Source organism: Gordionus sp. m RMFG-2023, chromosome 4 (genome assembly GCF_954871325.1).
Source record: "Gordionus sp. m RMFG-2023 chromosome 4, tfGorSpeb1-WG-v2, whole genome shotgun sequence".
In the NCBI taxonomy this organism is placed as follows: Eukaryota; Metazoa; Nematomorpha; class Gordioida; order Chordodea; family Parachordodidae; genus Gordionus; species Gordionus sp. m RMFG-2023.
In genome coordinates, this window is record NC_088778.1 from 2152859 (window position 1) to 2172925 (window position 20067).

The 20067-nt window shown below is 30.8% G+C and overlaps 1 protein-coding gene across 2 annotated transcripts in view; it reads left to right on the forward strand.

The window, feature by feature from the left end:
* LOC135928937 (uncharacterized) overlaps positions 1-20067 on the forward strand; it is a 36083-nt gene that overhangs the window by 15750 nt on the left and 266 nt on the right. The window contains exons 7-22 of one of the 2 annotated variants that reach the window (XM_065465389.1): positions 2597-2791; positions 3739-4045; positions 4516-4648; positions 4697-5042; positions 6609-6760; positions 12652-12725; positions 13434-13581; positions 14200-14716; positions 15346-15599; positions 15865-16124; positions 16524-16802; positions 16873-17251; positions 18467-18556; positions 18814-18967; positions 19487-19624; positions 19763-19897. In XM_065465389.1, the coding sequence (XP_065321461.1) occupies positions 2597-2791; positions 3739-4045; positions 4516-4648; positions 4697-5042; positions 6609-6760; positions 12652-12725; positions 13434-13581; positions 14200-14716; positions 15346-15599; positions 15865-16124; positions 16524-16802; positions 16873-17251; positions 18467-18556; positions 18814-18967; positions 19487-19624; positions 19763-19897 (3561 nt within the window). Of the gene's footprint in view, positions 1-2596; positions 2792-3738; positions 4046-4515; positions 4649-4696; positions 5043-6608; positions 6761-12651; positions 12726-13433; positions 13582-14199; positions 14717-15345; positions 15600-15861; positions 16125-16523; positions 16803-16872; positions 17252-18466; positions 18557-18813; positions 18968-19486; positions 19625-19762; positions 19898-20067 lie in introns of both variants that reach the window. The other variant, XM_065465388.1, reaches the window with a different exon arrangement.

Sequence of the window (20067 nt, forward strand, 5' to 3'; positions counted from 1 at the left end):
TAAATTTTTTTTTTCTATTTTAAAGTTTTCAATTGATTCTATGATTAGCTCACAAATATCTTCACCTTTGTGAGGGTAGGGAAACTCTAGAATATCTAGCAAAAAATTTTTTAATACCCAGAATTCGTCAATAAAATGTACGGTAATCGCACAATATGATATGGAATTTTGTGACCAGATATCCGTGGTTAGAGAAACTAATCCCGTGACATTATTTAAAATTTTGATTATGCCATCTTTGGCGCTTAAGAATATATTCGATAAATACCTTTTTGCAGTTTGGCGACAAACTATCTTTATATTTTTATTTGCATATTCGTAAATATCTTTAAAGGTTTCGCTCTCCAAAATATTGAAAGATATATTATTCCTTATAAGGCGGCAATACTAATTTATTCATACAAAGATTTTCGGTCAGATAGTTTTCTGGCTCCGAACAATGAATCAGGAATTTCAATAAATTTGGTGGATAATGCTTCAGGATGCATAGACTTCATATGCCTTCGTAAATTTGCTAAAAATATTCATATAAGTAATTGAAGATAAATATAAAATCTGAATGGGAGAGTAAATGAAATTTTTGAAATATTTCTAAACTCAGTATGCGTCTATGTAAAAATAAATAATTTTTTTTTTTAAAATAATTCGGGCCTGGCGTGGTTTGAAAAATTTATAGTTTCAAATAAGAATAAGCTCATCTTCAATTTTTAAAAGATTAATAATAAAATTAAAAAAAAATATTTATTTATATTCCTCTAAAATTATGAGAGATGGAATAAAAAAATTCACTAATCGGATGCTGAGTCAATTAGCATATTGGGCATTAATTCTATTGTTAAAACCTCAATTAAAATATAAATAAGAGCAGAAGGATTGCTAGTTGATTAAATAAAATAATAAGCGGATTCAAATTAATTTCGAATTTCTAAATTATTATAATTAACAAAATAAAATATATCATATTTATAAATTTTAGCAAAATTATGTAAGAAAAACTCATCTTCAATATTAAATATACATATAATTTACCTCTATCCCTGTAATTTCTTGTTGGGACTGTGATGATTGTACAACTGAATATAAATAACTCGAATTAAAATCCATGGAAATATACTTTATAAAATTTTTTTTTATTTTAGTCTGTTCTTCCCTATTGTTTTAAATAATAAAAATTTTCTAATGCGTTTTAAAAATAAGAATTTAAAAATGATTATATTTTATTAATTTAAATATCGTTTGGTATTACAGGTAAGGTAAATTAAACGATTAATTTATTATTTAGCAATTGTAATTATATTGTCTGCCAAAAACATTAAATATAATTTTAAAAAATAATTATCAAAAATGAGAAGAAAAAATAGATAAATGCTCAAACAAATAAAGATTAAAAATGAAGAGATTGAAAAGGTTAAAAATGTATGTAAAAGATTAAAATGAATAAATCATAAAAAGAATATTGTATCTGTATCTATGATGAAAAAAAACGTAAATTGTTAAAAAAATGGACTTAAATTTATAAATTGAAGAAAAATAAATTGAGAGAAGATACAGTAAGAAAAATAAAAGTAAAGAAAATGCAAAAAGTTAAAAATAAATTGAGAAAAGATACAGTAAGAAAAAAAACGTAAAAATTTAGAAATAAATTAAAAAGGAATAACTCATATAAATAAAAGTTTAAGAAAAATTGACAAAAAATTTAAAAAAATTATGATTTTCTTTTTTTGAATGGGAAACCCTGTATCTAGAGTACATCTTCACTAAAATTTTATTTAAACATGTTAGCAATGCTTATTTTAGCCCATTTACGTCAAAAAAATTCGAAAAACTTTTAAAACAACGATTATGACAATTGTCACTTATCTAGGGTACATCTTCACTAAAATCTTATTTAAACATGTTAGCAATGCTTATTTTAGCCCATTTACGTCAAAAAAAATTCGAAAAACTTTAAAAACAACGATTATGACAATTGTCACATATCTAGGGTTCATCCTCACTAAAATTTTAATTTAACATCTTTACAATATAAATTATATTTTTATGTTATAAAAATTAGGTGTAATATCCTTGAAGCCGAATTCGAATACGACATGATTATTCTTATTATAATTTTGTACTCATTAATCAGTAACCCAAAATTTAATTTACCAGATTTTATAAAAAAACAAAAAAATTGAGCAGACCCAGCGAGAGTCAAAGTCGTTTTATCGACTAGAAACTAGGCTCGAGTCGCAGCTAAGTCGACTCGGCTTAGCCGTTTAACAACACTGAACCCAACAGGCACGTGATCGTTCACTCATACCAAATCTCGATATGATATTAAACTATTTAATATGTCTATCCAGAAATGTTAATAAATATCGGAGAACCTGCAGAGATACCATTTGCATGGCCCGCCATTTTTTTTATATTTTCAGGTCTGGCCCAGATGAGCCCGGTTTGGGCACATGGACCGGGGTCTGCAGATCTCTGATAAATATAATTAAATTTATCATAACAAAGGCTCAGATACTTATTATATTATTGAGGGTTTACATTTTTCCATATTAATCCTTTCCCACCCCCCACAACTTATCTGTCTTTTTGGGGATCATAGATCGTTACCAAAGGTAAAATTCATATAACCGAAACTCATCGTCGCCAGAAGAGGTCAGAACTAAAATCGATTTTGATCGCCACGCTTAAAACGCTGATTCCCTCGTTGATCAGCGATACCCAAGTTTACGATTTGGATTTAGTGCTGCAGGATGTCCTTAGAGAAATTTATAAAGAATGCTTGCTCTGTGACAAGGTAATTTTTAAATTTATTTAATTATCAATTGTTCTCCCAAAAAACGTATATTTTTTTTGTCGAGAAAATTAAAAAAGAAAATTTTTTTGTTTCATCAGCGGTATGTCGAGGTCCTTGTGCCCCTTATATGAACCTTCGATGTATAATTTAGTTATCAGATATTCAATTACACCGTTTTTTGATTCGTCGAATATTTAATTCGCCTAATATTCGATTTGAAGAATTTATTTCCTTTATATAAAATATTTTTTTAAAAAAAAAGAATAATGGATTATTAAAATAATTTATTCATTTTTTTTGACAAATCGAATTGAATAATAATGCTTACAAATTGTGCTTTTTAATGCATTTTAAATGGCCTCGCGTAAATTGGTATAAATTACCGTTTGGCGTTGGCTACCATTTTAAAAAAACGGAAAACAGGTTTTGCTTTACAATACCTTTTTTTTTAATTCTTCGCTTTGTAATTATTATATAAAAATTGTAATATAAATAAACTTACTTATTAAATCTTAAAAATGAATATTTAGAAATTAAAAGCAATAAGAATGTAGACGATAATATAATTTTTCGTTAAAAATTAAAGAAATAAGAACGCAGACGATAATATAATTTTTCGTTAAAAAAAATTAAATAAATAAGAACGCAGACGATAATATAAAAAGGCAACTTCAATTTAAAAGGGACACGTTACGTTTTTTTTTAAATTAAAAAAAATTACGGCTAAACGTAAACGCTCAATTTGATTCGTATCGGATTCTTTCGAATGAATCGAATAATTTACTATTCGTACTCGATCGGTATAATTACGAATAGTTCGCTCGTAAGATTTGATTCGTTTATTCAATTCGTATTTCCTTTTTTTTTGAATGAAGGCGTAGGATCTCGTAATACACCTCAATTGTTTATAAATGGATATCTTTTTGCATGCTCATTTAAAAATCAAGCGTTCTTCAATTCCGATTGGTTTCTGCCGACAAAACTTTACGCTAAATTCTCGATCGAATCATTCCGGAAGCGCGCGTTTCTCTCCTCTCACTATCCTTTGCTCCGGTACTCGACTCCCGTTTAACGACGCGGAATCGTTGCCGGATTATTCGGCGGATAATTTGCTCGATACAAATGATTACGATTGTCTCCCCTATGCCTCCTCTATATATCCTACGGATCATATGGAAGAAGATGAAGTTAACTCCTTCCGAATACTCATGGAAAAGCTATTGCAGCATGTTGATAACACGGAATCTTCGCTAGGTCAGACTAAAAACTCCCAATAGTATAGAGAACAATCTTTGAGAATTGGGTTCCTTAATAAAATCTAGGCCTATTTTTCTTCTACCCTGAATTTCATTTATAAGTAGAAATCTTAGAACAAGATACGATAAATTGTGATAATAATGATTTTTTTATGACTTAAATAAATATCTTTAATTCTTGTCTAATTCGATCCTTAAATTCTCTACAATTACCTAATTCATATTTTTTTTCTAATCTAACACTCTTATTCATTATCAAAAATGAAATGTTTTCAAAATATTCAAAATATTTTGCCTCCCCCCCCCCCCTCTCAGTGATTCCCTAAGTTAAAAACAAATTCTGGTTATGGGCCCTTGCAAGCAAGTCCTTGATCTTTTATTTTGGAATTTATAAATTTAGTTATTTTTATTTATAACATATTTTTTTTAAAATATTTTATATATAAAAATAATAATTTTTTTTTACAGATGATGTTATTTTGCAAAACTATTTTCCCCTATTGTATCCCAACACCAATAAGGATAATCCCTTCCAAAAAATTAAAGATTGCAGGAATGTGATTGGTGGATATGTCGATCGCCTATTTGCTAATCCTATAAAGTAATTTTACAAAATATTCATTCATATATATTATTACTCGTTACGCAGCTTGTTAAAGGTGAAGGACGCCTTCGAAAGTTTATTCCCTTGTTACCGCGAGCTCGGGGAGATTATCCGCAAACTTTCCGCGTTATCGTCGAAAACATTTTTGGAGGAAGATTTTTGCGATTTCCCGTTGACGGACGGCGACAGCGCGATGGCCGATGACGAGAATATGTGTTACGACGCTCTCAACGGGGATCTATCTTGCAAATACCTTCTTAGCGTCGTTTTATTTAGAATAAAATTTCAATTCCTGCCGGCCCTCGTCCTTTCCACCCTTTTGCAGGAAATGTTCAAACATTTCCATTCGTTCCTCCACCTGTTTGATGTCGATCAAACGCGAGATTTCGAGGTTTGTTTGCTCATTTCAAAGCCCGAAATATTTAACCGTTCTTAATTTATTTTTTTTTTGAGTAGATTTAATGATTTATTCTTTTATCATGTAATGAAGGTTTTTTGTTTTTTTTTCGGGTAACCATGGATTCATGAGCCTCTGTCAAAGGCCGTTCCCTTGTCGTTATTTTCGGGAGGGGGGGGACTAAGAACTTGAGCATAAACTCGTTAATAATCATCAGATTCTTCGAGGTCTACAAACATCGTTTAAACGAATCGAATAATTATACTATTTGGTATTCGTACAAATAATAATTTACTATTTGGTATTCGTTTCGAATAGTTTTTTTTTAAATTATAAAATAATATATATGCTCTAATTGTTATTGACAGAAATTATTATTGTGTGCCATTTTAAGGGCAAAGAGTCTTTATTATTGTTTATTCTTGACACGTGATATTTGACAGAAAATTTAAGAACTTTTGTCAATCACAGTCACCTGTCCAAGATTTAGGTTATAATTCGATTTTGAATAAAGTTAATTATTTGAACAATGTGGAATAAGATATCATTCGATTCGTTATATTGAGTATATTAATATTAGTTATTGTTAGCAAGAAGACTAGAATTAGGGGAAGAAAAGTGAATATTTATGTATGGGCCATTTTATAATTATGTTAATTAAAAATTTTGATATTTTTTCCGGTTCTGATGCCATTCCACAATTTTCCCCAATTTCCATTTTTAGGGGGTTTTTATCAAATTTATTCGTGATTAAAATATACGAATTAAATATAAATCAATCTAAAATGTTACATCGTACATTTTATTTTTTCGAATGGAAGAGTAGTCAACAATAATTTAACTTCGATATCTTTGCGCAACATAGTTTTTGATCGATCATATGGTATCCATATGGTTTCTTACGTGTGAATGAATGATTATGCTTTTTTTTGAGATCGATTATATACAACGTTTTAGGAATGACGCTACTATGAGTTCAGTTCTAACGCGATTAGAAATTCAAAAAAAAAAACTTTAACATTTGGGCACGCCATTTGGTTGATATCAAATTCTAAGGCTCGAAGAACGACCAATTTTTTCGCGTAATCGGCCTAACCTCGTTCATCTCTTATATAGGCAACATCTAAGCACACGTTCTGACCTTACCCTAAACTATACGTGTTTATGAGACGTTCACGCAGCGATGTGTTATTTTTTCAAATTTAAATCATTTTTTGTGAGCGCGTTTTGATTTTTCCGGAATCATGTTCCATCACGTGTAGAAATTTAGCAGCTGATCTTTGAGTCATTTATAATTTGTCTAAAAAAAAATCTGTAGAAAAAAAAGGAGAATATAAAAATAAGTGTCTGAAATTCATAGGGTAGGTATTCCATGTTGGAATATGCATTTCCGGTAACATAGGATTACTAAACGATTCAAAAATGTGCACCCTATTTCTCCACGCGGTCCTGATCCAGGTCTTCTATAATTTTGGTTTAGCCTTCTTTTTTATTTTTATTTTATGAGTATAAAAATTAGGATAAAATCGAATTGATTTAAATATTTATTATTATGATTAGTTTACCGAAATCTCTAAAGTCTCTGACAGCGATACCCTGAGAAATGAGTTAGAAGATGCCACCTGCGCCATCAGCGTTACGCTCTCCCGCCTCTTTTACTTGACCTGGTTCTCGGGCGTCGTTATGGTGTCCTCCGACACGAGGAATTCAAAGTAATAATATATTCAAAAGTACGATATTCTCCATCTTAGAAAGCTAAATATCAATGGAACTTTCCAGAATACCAATTTTAAAATATGTGTCTCGGCTTTCCTGTTCAAAGTTTTTCTGTAAAAACGTACCTATTTCCACGAACTTTAAGTCGACTGTGGAATGAAAGATTACACAATAAAGAATACTTTGATGGCGACGAAGGGTTTTACGAATATAGAAGAAAAATCGACTACTGTAATTGGTAAAAACGTGATGTATCAAACATTTTAATTAATAAGAGGTGGTAAAATGAATATTTTAAAGTGAAACATGGTAATCAAGTAAAAAAAAAACAATTTGAATCAATAAATTTAACTCGAATATGATATGATAATTTTGATAAACGAAACAATTTTCAAGACTCTATTGAAATAAATATAGATGATGTTTTGGAGATAAGAGGGATTACTAATAAATAAAGAATCCAAGAAAAAAAATATTATTTGCATATATGGGGATTAGTAGTTTGGCAGAGATGAGGCCATTTATATTTCCAAGATTCTTAAAGTTATTATGATGAAATAGTTGAAATTGGTAAGGCAGTGTTTAAACCCACTTCAACTTTGTTTAGTTCTAGGATTAAATTTATTCGAATAGAAAGAGGAGAAGGCGAAGCAGTTGTTTTAATCATTTCGAGAATAATCCAGTAAATCTTTTAATCCAAAAGTACCCACATAATATTAAAGTAAAAAGAAATTTTAATTATTACAATAATAAGAAAAATAACAATTTTAAGTATGGAGATATTAGTTAATTGAACAATAATGATGTGGATAAGAACAATGACTGTTCACGATGTGGAAGACCTCATCATAATGTTTTGCATCAAAGGAGAAATGTTACAATTGCCAACAGGTAGAGCGCTATGCAAAATGCTGTAAGGGACGTGAGCCACATGTTATGCATCAAGATGATAATGAATCATCAGATTCAATTAACAACATCTCCCTAATTGGTAGAAACAGTTCTAAGATATCCGTTAGGATAAACAGAATACCAATTGAATTTGATTATGATACGGGCGCACAGGTTACCGTAATTGGAGAACAATATTGGGATGAAATTGGCTGGCCAAAACTTGAACCAACAAAACCATTGTCAGTTTACGGAAATCAACAGCTGGACGTCCTTGGTGGAACTATTGTAAGAGTGCAACTTGAATATATAGGCCGATCCTTACCAATTGTGGTTACCCGTTAAAATGGCATACCACTGTTTGGACTACCATGCTAATTCAACTAGAATCAAATTTTTATCTTGAACAATCTCCTTATAAATATTTAATAAGGCCAATGCATTTATACGTTTTTCACCGGTGGTATTTCTTAAATAGGTTTAAAGTTGAAACAAGACCTTTCATTATTTGCAGATACTAATTGGTAAGTTAGCTAAAATAATTAATGTTTTTAGGCAGGGGATCTAAAGTGCAATTACACATAGAAAGGGTGTGGAGTGCATTTTTCGATCTCAAAGAATACTCTATTCTGTCAAGATTTTTATACCAAAGTCCCACATCACAAGGTAACTTATCATATGAGCATACTAAATCATCAGCGTAAAAATCTGAGATTTTCTTAATATCCTCCCGTGTTTCAAGTGTAATCAACAGTTTTGACTCAACCTTTAAAATAAAATTATGACTAATAAATCTTCCCTTTAATCGAAATAAAAATGTTATAAATGAGGGGAGTAAAAATGGAAATTCCAGTGCTGCAAATACAAATATCATATAGATCGATAAAGAGTTTCACCTAATCTTGTCTTTCAATGACTCTAGTCGGACAAAATCTTTTTAGTTTCTTCTTTTTTTTTGATTCTTTGAGTCAGTGTCATGATACGTTTAAATAAACAGCTCCCTTTTCATGGGAGGTGTGAAATAGTTACGAAGCAAAGATATTGTTTTCTAAATTTTTGTAAAATATATGAGAATTATTAAAGATATTGTACATTAAACATACATAAATAATATTAAAAAACTTATAAATTCTAATTAAATTAAAATACTTTTACGTAAACTGTTCCTGATGTCCCGAATTTTACGCGTCTAAAGATATCTTTAAATTTAGGCAATGTGAACTACAGTGAACACAGAGGGCAGTGCTGTAAAGCTCTCCTATCCTTGACTGCAAACCCTCAACATGACCGCTCATCCAGGGAGCTCCATCATATCCTTGGCCTTTCATCGAGTTTAAATTTAACCCTAAAAGTCTTGAAGTGACGATATAATTTCTGTTCGCTATCGTCTCCCATTTAGTATCATGCAAATAAAATAAATTGAACAAACAGTTCCCTTCATTTTAAAATCTTCTGACTCCAGTAGTTGCTGTATATTGGCCACGTCAGAAGTCTTATCAATCAGCTAAAAAACTAAAGAAAAAAGTACCGTTTTCACCTTTCCTGAAATTCCACCTAAAATTAATTTATTGCATATTGAAATAGCACATTTTGTATTGAAGGACTTAGATAAGTCGCATTTTTGGGAGAGTTGCCAAAAAGATTTGTACATGTTTCATTATTAGCACATAATAGTTTTAACAACTCCTTAAAATTTCCTTCATTGTTGTTGGAACAGATTGCTGTTAAGGGACTAAAGGATACTTTATCTGCCCTTAGTGCTAGACCCTGCCTCTATGGCCAAATAATAGCATCAATAAATTATCATTGTCATTTTCCTATCATTTGTAACTTGTTTCAATTTTCATCAGGAAAGGATGTTGTATTTGCAGCATTGGAATTTTCATTTTTATTCCCCTTATTGATACATTTTTTTCAATAAAAAGTAATATTTATTAGTCACAATTTTATTTTAAAAAGCTTTTATTTTTAATAAATATATTTATATTTTAAGAATATTAAAAGAGGTGGTTTTTCTTTTTCTAAATAATTTTTTTTAAAAATATATCTATATTTTAAGTATATTAAAAGAGGTGGTTTTTCTAAATTATTTTTTTATTAATATTTATGTCAAACTTTTTTTTAATGCGACAATTGTCATATGCGTTATTTTTTAAGATTTTTGAAATTTTTGGACACAAAAGGGGTATAATATAATTTATATTGTAAAGATATTATATTATAAATTCAGCCGGTTGAGTCTAAACTGTTGATTACACATGAAACACGAGAGTATATTAAGAAAATCAGTGTTTTACGCTAATGATTTACTTTGTGATGTCAGATTTTGATATAAAAATCTTGACAGAATAGAGTATTCTTTGAGATCAAAAAATGCTCTGCAGGCCCTTTCCATGTGTATTTCCACTTTAAATTCCCTACCTATTATCAAAACATTATTGATTATTTTAGCTACCTTACCAATTAGTACCTGCACTAATGTAAGGTCTTTTTCAACTTTAAAAAGGTTAAAAATCTATTTAAGAAATACCACCGGTGAAAAACGTATAAATGCATTGGCCTTATTAAATATTTATAAGGAGATTGTTCAAGATAAAAATTTGATTCTAGATGAATTAGCATGGTAATCCAAACAGGGGTATGCCATCTGAACGGGTAACCACAATTGGTAATGATCGGCCTCTATTTTCAAGTTGCGCTCTTACAATTGTTTCACTAAGGACGTCCAGCTGTTGATTGCCGTAAACTGACAATGGTTTTGCTGGTCCAAGTTTTGGCCTGCCAATTTCATCCCAACCCAATGTCGTTTTCCAATAACCGGTGGGCCCGTATCATAATCAAATTCAATCGGTACTCCATTTATCCAAACCGGATATCTTAGCACTCTATCAATTTGAGAGATGTTGCTAATTGAATCTGATGATTAATTATCATCTTGATGCATAACATGTGGCTCACGTCTCTTACAGTATTTTGAAGAGTACCCTACTTTTTGGAAATTGCAACATTTCACCCTAGATGCAGAATATTGGAAATGAGGTGTCAGTTCTTCCACATCGTGAACAGTCATTGTTCTTACCCATATCATTATTATTCAATTTACTATTTATCTCTATACTGAAAATTGTTATTATTATTATTGTTGTAATAATTAAAATTTTCTTTGACGTTGTGCGTGGATTAAAAGGATTTACTTGATTATTCTCCATTTGCTACTTAGGATCTGTTTTTTACTTCCATATTTATAACTTCATTCTCAGCTCTTTCCATTGCTGAAACTTGTTGAAAGTTCGCCTTTTCTCCCAGGTCATTTATTCCATCTGGAAATCTGATGCGAATAATTTTCTCCAATGCAGCCATTTTAATTTCTCCCACCAAGGTCACATTCGAACTTACACTCACGTGCCAACCCTTTAAGTCGATCTGTAAACTCAGCAACTGCCTCGCCTTCCCTTCCATCCTAGAACTAAACAAAGTTTAAATGGGTTTAAACACTACCTTACCATTTTTAACTATTTCATCATAATTAAGTTCCTTTTGATTCTTGGAACTATAAATGACCTCATTCCTGCCAAATTGCTAATCCCCATGTATGCAAATAATATTTTTTTTAAATGTGGGTTTCTTTATTTACTAATTAGCCCTCTTACCTCCAACACACATCATCTATATATTCAATATAGTCTTGAAAATTGTGTTGTCTATCAAAATTTTCAAATTTTAGATTGTCATTATTCGTGTCACTTAAAAATTTCATTTCACCACTCTTATTAATTAAAATGTTAGATTCATCACTTTTTACCAATTAGAATAGTTGGTTTTTTTCTTCTTTATTCATAAAATCCATCGTCGCTATTAAAGTAATCTTTATTTATCTAATCATTTATTCCACAAAACAAACAAAAACATGTTATCGCTGACAATCATAAAAACATATGATAATCATCATAATATAATTTAAATTGAAAAGAATGATAAGCGTAAGATGGAAAATCCTATGAGGTTGGATTACATTCTATTTAGATTATATCATGATGATTATCATATGTTTTTATGATCGACAGTGTTAACATGTCATTTTTGATTTTAACATTATAAATCTAAATTTTTTTTTATTAATAAAAAGGTAACGGGTAGCGTATAGTGTTGTTAAAAAGTTCGACTCTGGTCGATTTATAAAAACGGCATTTTAGCCAAAATTATACTATGTAAACTTGGGAGATTTTCCTCATAGATGGCAACAAGGTTTTGATCTCTACTTGACAAATCTCTTTTTATTTCTTTCTTCACTTTCTTTCTTTCTTTACTTTCTTTCTTCTCTTTCTTTCTTTTTATAACGCGCATAAATTGAGCGTTTCAAACGCTGCATTGCAAGCGCCAATAATGCCTTTCGAATGGCCATCATGGTAAAATTACCGTTTGACGTTAGCAACCATTTAAAAAAAAATAGTTTTTTTTTATTCTTCGTATTTGTAATATTCAGAGTTGTTAAAGGATCTAGATACAAGTATCTAGATCCTGTATCTAGATATAAAAATGTGGTATCTGTACCTGTATCTAGATAGATTTTTGATTAAAATGTCTGTATCTAGATATTGTTTTAGACGATGTATCTCTATCCAGATCCATTTAAAAAGTATCTTTTAACAACTCTGGTAATATTATATAAAAATGTAATGTAATATAAATAACTCTTACTTATAATCCTAAAAAAAAAATTAGAATATTTAGAAAATTAAAAGAAATAAGAAGGCAGACGATAATATAATTTTCAAAAAATCACTTTTTTTAAAAATTTTGAATCAATCGACGATATTAATAAAATAGACAACCTCAATTTAAACTAGGAATGCTTTCGCTCACTTTGTGCCATACAGATTTTCTTTTAAAACATAACACTGATAATTACCCCCCCCCCCTTCTTTCCAATAATTTTTCGAATTTATGAACGATGATTTAAATAATTATATTTAATAAAAAAATCAATAATGCTAAGGAACCTCGCGAAGCAACAATTAGAATTACTGAAAATCGACTCCATATGTTCCATCTCTGACCACGAAGATTCTGGTAAAATAAAAAATTTTCAATTTTTTTTTTCTTTACAATTTTATACCTTTTGGAATTTGTAACTTTTATATATGTAATTAAAAGTATTACATACTCCATTGATATATACAAAACATAGCAAATTAATAATCAAATAAATTAAACTTTTAGTTTTTAGAACCATCAATGATTTTATTATTTCATATTTTACATCAAGACAAAGACAATAAAAATTATTCTTCAACAAAGACAATAATATATTTTTTCCCCAAGGAAAAAACATTATCAATAAAATTTCCTTTTGATTGACATTTTGTATATAAAATTATATATATGTATAAATACATATAACGTGAAAGTTAACTGACATTTCATATATAAATTATATATATATATGTATAAATATATAACTTAAACGTACAAAATCACAACAGTAACCAGTTTGGGTAATCTTGGAATGGGGAAGGGGATGGGGGGGGGGGGAAATTTTTTTTTTTGATTGGATCAAAATTTTGCCTTTAATTTTATTTGTGATTTTTGGTGATCTTAAAATTTTTAAATGCTCATAGATTTTTTGTTAAATCCCGCTTCTAAAAGATATTTTAGAAAAGTCGGCATGATATCGCTAATTTGAGCTATCTTTTTAATTATTATATAGAAAAAAAACCTTCCAAATTTGAGCGGAAATGCATCAAATTTGCTATATAAATTTTCAATTTTTTTAAAAAGCTTCGCCGAACGAAACCGTTCTTTTCGATTTGAATAAAACACTAAAACAACAAATTCTGGCCCATTCGAATATCGACATCGAAAATTCGCAAGAGGACCACGAGGCCGACCATATCCAGATTCTACAAAATCGAATCCTCAGATATATGTAAAAAAAAAAGGAAGGAAGAAATTTCTTTATCTCTGTTTTTTTTTTCAGGCGCCCAAAATAAACAAACAAATTACTAAAATTATAAAATAAATAAAAAGATAATATGTGATAGAAATACAATTACGAGTAAATCCGCGAAATTAAGTCGACACAATTAGTCCGCCAAATTAAGAAGTCGGCTTTAACTCTATTCGCTAATGTGGATTCTCGATAAAAAACTTTCGCCATAAAATTTTAATCGCGATTAACAACATTCGCGGTAAAAATATTTATTGGTAAACCATAGTTTCCTTAAATGGAACAAATTGTATTGTGTGTAACGTTTAAAGTAGTGTTTTACCGCTATCTGATATAACAATAAAGTTGAAAAAAAAACATATAAAATACATTGATATAGTTTTCTTAAAAATGTTGGAATCCATATAGGATACGATAATGTCCTGTTATTTTGATGGGATATTGATTTCATCATTAACACACTGGAGCCTACTTTTGCAGACTCTCTAATTCATACATCCACTTGTTTAAGGATTATAATTTCTATGTTAAAATGATGATTATTTTATATTTTAATCACGTGATGTTAAACGGTTATTTTCTTATTTTTTTTTGGAGATGGCCCTGTGACACCTCCAAATTCACGTCACCGACGACGAGCTCTCATGCTCGTCATTTGGAATCGAACGTTTACGACATCGTGTTTTACCTTTTCGCGAAGTGCCAATTTAAAACTCTGATAACGTACATCGAACTCGTGAAACCGTTCCTAAATTCCCGCCAAGATGCTCATTTTTTTAACGGCCAAGTCAGTGTAATCAAGGAAGCCTCCCTTAACGATACTCATAAAATTGGGAACTTCCTCGACTTTTTCCAGGCTCTAGGCTTACTTAACAAGTATAGCGTATCACAAACACCTCCCGACTCGGGACGTTTCGAAGATTTGGAGTTAGCCAGAAAGATATTTCTTCGAATCTCCTACGATATTCCCGGAAACGATCCTTTTTTCCGGAATTTAGGTATTTTCGATCCCATTCCTACTATTCCTACGACGCGCAATCCGGATGAGGTTCGGGAGGAAGGCGGAATCGGAAAAATATTGAATATCGTATATCGGCTACGCTACTTTTTTAAAGTTATTTTGTAATATTTACTAAATGTTTTAAAAATAGATATTAGGTATCAATTTAATCGCCCACCCCCAAAAATGACCTCGTTTATTGTAATCGCGGTGTCGAACAAGCCAAGCCTTAATTATGGCTAAACGATAGCACATCTAGAAAATTTAACAGTGTGTATTTAGTAATCTTAGCAGCTCGGTACGATTTCACGCTATTTTCGCGCTTAACTTGAAACGCGCCATCGCCAGCTCTCAGGCCTCGTTTATAGTAAAGAACGAAATACAATGCGGAATTCACCGCCAAACGATAGCATAGATTTAACATGTATTTTGTAAATTCTGCATCGCTTGAAACGACATCGCTATATTTTCTTACTATGAACGCGGCCCTTACTCTGTCTACGGGCATGCATAGTATATTTTGGAACGTTCTAGCGTTGGATAAATTAAACATTCAACAAAATATAATATATTATTAAATTCGCATATGTTACTTTGAAATCGTGGAAGTTAAATCAGAATTAATACAATTAGTATGCAGACGATTAATGTTTTAATTTGTCAAATGCTCGAAATATTTTAAAAAGTTTTTGAAGTTCGATTATTGGTTAATGCCATCTTTTTATTTTAACAACAAAAAACAGCTGATAGGCGTTTATGACATTCTAAAACTCTCGAAGGAAATTATGAGACTCCTACAGCATATGATCGTGCAATTAGACGCCTGCAATGACATTCTAGCTAAAATCTCCCCAAATCACACAGACAGAGATGGTTTAATTGAATACCTAAATCAAGTCAGTCACAAATTATGGTCCACTAAATTCAAGTATTCTATGGAAGAGAAAGATTTCAACTCGGCTTTCGCTGCTATCCAAAGGCACACGGATTACCCTACGTGAGCGTCTATTTCACTTAACCGGAAATCGATATTTTCATACTTGTATCTTTTTTAAGAATTATATTTCGCCATTTTCTTTTACCTCATATGGTATTATGAAGTTGTGAAGTAATCACATCAAGTTTGAAAAATGATACTCTTCTATAATATATATAATCAATGGCGCCACGCTATGGGAGGAGAGTTAACATGCGTTTGATCGCCTCATGCATAGTATCATTTAATAATCGATTGCTATTTTTTTTTTAAATTACACAAGGAGAGTAGATTGTCTTCGAGTCTTCCTCAACACCCTGTACGCCAAAAATGTTTTGGAAGTTATCGCGAGGATAGAGTACGACGACTTGTACCAAGAAGCGACGGATATCCTGAAGCTCTGCGTCGATAATCGCCAATACTCCATCGACAGTTACTCGAATGGTTCTTCTACGATGAGTATCCAGGAAATCGAAGAAGTCATTAATGAGAGCGGTCATAATTTTTTGTACGCCTTTTACGTGGATCATGGTGATCTAACATCTGGTATCTTATCCCAAAATTTTATTAATATACATATTTTTTTTTTGAAAAAGTCTGTTACTATCTGATTTATCGAAAATAATTTTTCATACATAGCATATTTAGTATATGTGACGCATGCGTATGATATTAAGAAAATGATGGTCGTTTATAAAAAGGAATAAGTAAGCTCACTCTCCCCGTGTTCGGTTTGGGTCCACATGAGCATTTATGAGTCCCTTCATGATAATATATTCGTATTTATCACAAAACTCCAAGAGGAAAAAAGATAATAATTTGGAGGACAACACTTTAAGATTTACTTCCTACTCACTCCCCATCCATCTCCTTTTTTTTCTTCAATTTTTGCCTCCATTCCTTATTTCTTTTCCTTCCAATTAAAATATTTTCAAAATTTTAAAGCTTTATCGATAATGATGGAGTTGGCTCTAAAGTGCGGAAATCTCGTTAAAAATGTCATCAACACGTCTTCCAGCTTTGATGACTATTACCCGGTTTTTATTAGCGTCGCTCAGGTCATGGCCAGAGCTTTATTGACAGTCGTGAACGGCGTGAACATAGATCCTCGCATAAAATTTGTGCCTGTAGTGATACAAAAAAACGAAAAGATTCGTGACGACAAATTGGTGGAACTAATGGATTCTAATCTGAGAGAGACGGAGGATGCGATAGATGAAAAGGGTATATTTTAAATATATATAATAAAATCGCTTTTAATATTTAATTTTACTTCCCAATTTCCAATAATTAGCCGTATCTTCCGCGACTAAACCCCTGGATTACCGCGACATCATGACGTTCTACTTGTTAGTCAGCTCGCTCTTAAAATTGGAGATCGTCAATCCTAAGCGCAACAATGCCTCGCAAACTATCGAGCTATTCACGGATCACATTATCGGTTTCCCACCGATAAATGGGGCGACATCGGTGACCGTTACGATAAACGGAGTTTGCGATTCTCTTTGCGTCTCCGGCTCATTCAAGGACGCCTTCGCCTTGATATCCAACCTGATCCAGACCAAACCGTCCCCCAACGAAATCATTTACACACTGTTGGAAACGTTCTTCGAAAATTTGGCTAAAGTGTGCAGCATTTTAGAAATCAACGAAGGATCCCTTGTTAAAGTCAGGTGTGGTTAAAAGTATTTTAAAAAGAATGTTTATTTTTGATAGCAATGGGGGTCAAAATAAACGAATTTTAATGGTTTTTTTTTTACTTGTTTACAGCTGATGATTTATATTAAAATAAATGCTAATCAAATTTGACTGACAGTGCTGTAAACGTTATACTTCGAAAAAGAAAACGAGATACTCGTTACTTTTGAAAAAAGAAAAAACGCGTTACCTTTACTTTACGCAAAAGTGACGCGTTTACTATTAGTATTTAAAAAATGCTAAATATTATATATAAATTTTCTTTTTATTTATTTTTTCTCCCATAGATAATAAAAATAAAAACTATACAAAAATTAATATATTACAAGATAAGATCCTTTTTAAAATCAATTTTTTAAATGATTGATTTTCAAAATTTTGATCAGATAAACAAGAGCGCTTAGTGCTTAACATAGCTTTCGCGATGGGTTTGTAATTATATTAAAATAATAAAAATTTTAATTTTGGGGAATTAAAAATATTTAAAAAATGATCTTTATTTTCAAAAAAATATAAAAATACTTATTAGATCATCTTCTCAAGAATATTTATCAATGTTTTTTTAAAAAAATATTTGTCAGAATTATATCTGAATTCATATTTTTAGATTTGTACTGCTGGACATCGAGGTTGGAATATTTGATTTAGGACACAATCTATTCTTACAAAGTGTGGTCTTAGCGCCCTTAATTTTCTTCATTGATGTAAAAAAAATGTTTCATGCTAGGGCCAAGTCAGAGTTAAATCATCTTCGTTTGAAGGAAATAATAAATGATATTAGGGAAATATAAATTAATATAACTTGATTGATTCCACTATTAATTAGATTAAAAATCACTTGATTGAATGAAATTCAATAACAAAAAAAAATATGTAATAAATAAAATTAAAAGGAAGAACCTTTGATGGTTGTTCTGAATTAAAAACTCGGTTTAAATTATTTATAAAATTTTTAAAAAATATATATATAATAAAGAATAAAACTTAAAAAAAAATTAAAGTATACTCAAAAAGTAACGAATTGTGTTCCTTTTCCTCAAAAGTGATTAACACCGTTACTCCTTTAGTAACGATGTTACTTTACAGCACTAGTATTAATATATTCTCTAAAAAAGGGATATAAGCTTTTTTTCAGTTTTCGTTCCTGTCCGATTAAATTTATAATAATATATCGATATTTTGTAATGAAGAAATTTATTGGGTCGGAATTATCAATGGAATTGGTTAACGGATTCCACGGCGGAAGAGTCGCGTTCTTTGATGCCCACCAAAAATTACGAGTAAATCAAAATTAATCATTTTTTGGTAGTAGTAAAGATATAAAAAAAATGAATGAACGAAGAGAGGCTTTGCAGATTAGTTTCGAATAAAAGTTTGTCTTTTTTATTTAGCAAAAGGAATTTAAACCCCATTCATCCACCAATTATTTAAAAACGATCGGCTAATTTTCTTTTTTAAGATTGTTAACAATATAAATAATAGTCGCGTGTGTGCCTTTAGAAGAGTTTTGTAAAATTGTCTTATTTTTTTTTAAAAGCCAAAAGGCGTGGAATATAGCTAGACGGCATTTAGAAACTTTTTATGACTCCGATGCTACATCCACCTTTTTCAAAGTTGCCAGGAAAAGCTTTGGTAGAGCGGTAGTGTCCATGAACGTACCCTTACCAATATGGTTGATTCAAAGTTACAAAGTAAGCTTGTTCCCTTTTTTTCCCCCGCGATTTCTCTCAACTAATTTCAGGATATTTTTTGAGATCTCGCGGGGTTTAAGTGACAAAAGTTTAAAAATTCTGAGACGCCCATTTTTTTTAATATAATTTCGGGGTAAGTTAGGCCTGTGAATGTGTACTGTGCCTTATATATAGATTCCCTATTGTTTATTTTGGACCGAGCAACAACGCTCTAATGCTTTTAAAGTGCGAACCATATTTAAACATTTCTAACAGCTCTTCTCAATATTTTATCCTGTAAAATTTTGCGCAAGCCCGAAGATTTTGCTTCCAGAAGGAACAAAGGTCTAGACACATATATCATCGAAATCTCGAGACTTGTACTCTGTTTTTCTGGGTAAAATATTGAGATAGCCGCGTTGAAAAATCGGCTCAAAATGAACCGTTTAACAACACTAGTTTGAATTAGCCTTCGATCATCAACTCCTATTAATTTTCATATGTGTTTAAATGATTATAAAACTATTTTTTGGTGTCAAGTTAACCCCCGAATCGTTGCCAGAATTGTTAAGGCATTTCTTGATATATCAGAAGTTCGACGAATCTTATCAGACAGCTTTATTGATGTTAGACTCAAAATTAGGAGTACTGAATGAACCAAAGACTGACAGCAAGAAGGTTAGTATTTATAAATATTTAATTTAAGCATTTGAATTTTATTATTGCTCCTCCTGTAAAATTACAAAAAGTGGAGATGGAGTAATCTAATTTTCAGGCGACGATATAATGATAGTCCCAAATATTCTTATTTTAAAGGTGGATTCGTTATGCCCAGCATACATCTCTTTGCAACCCATCCAATTCCTGCTTCACTTGCTGAAGACTCGTCTCGATAATGTCATCAATGACAACGATTTGTCCCGGCTGGACACCTACGATTATTACGAAAATGTTTTCAACCTTTCTATATTTTACAAAGTATTTATTAGAACCGGGAAACCGGTTGAAATCCGAAACCGGTTCTCATCCGGTTTTTTAAAACTTAATTAAGTTTCACTTCAGGTCCCATTATATAACGTTCAAATCCGTTACCGATATTTTAGCTAATAATTTATAAATAT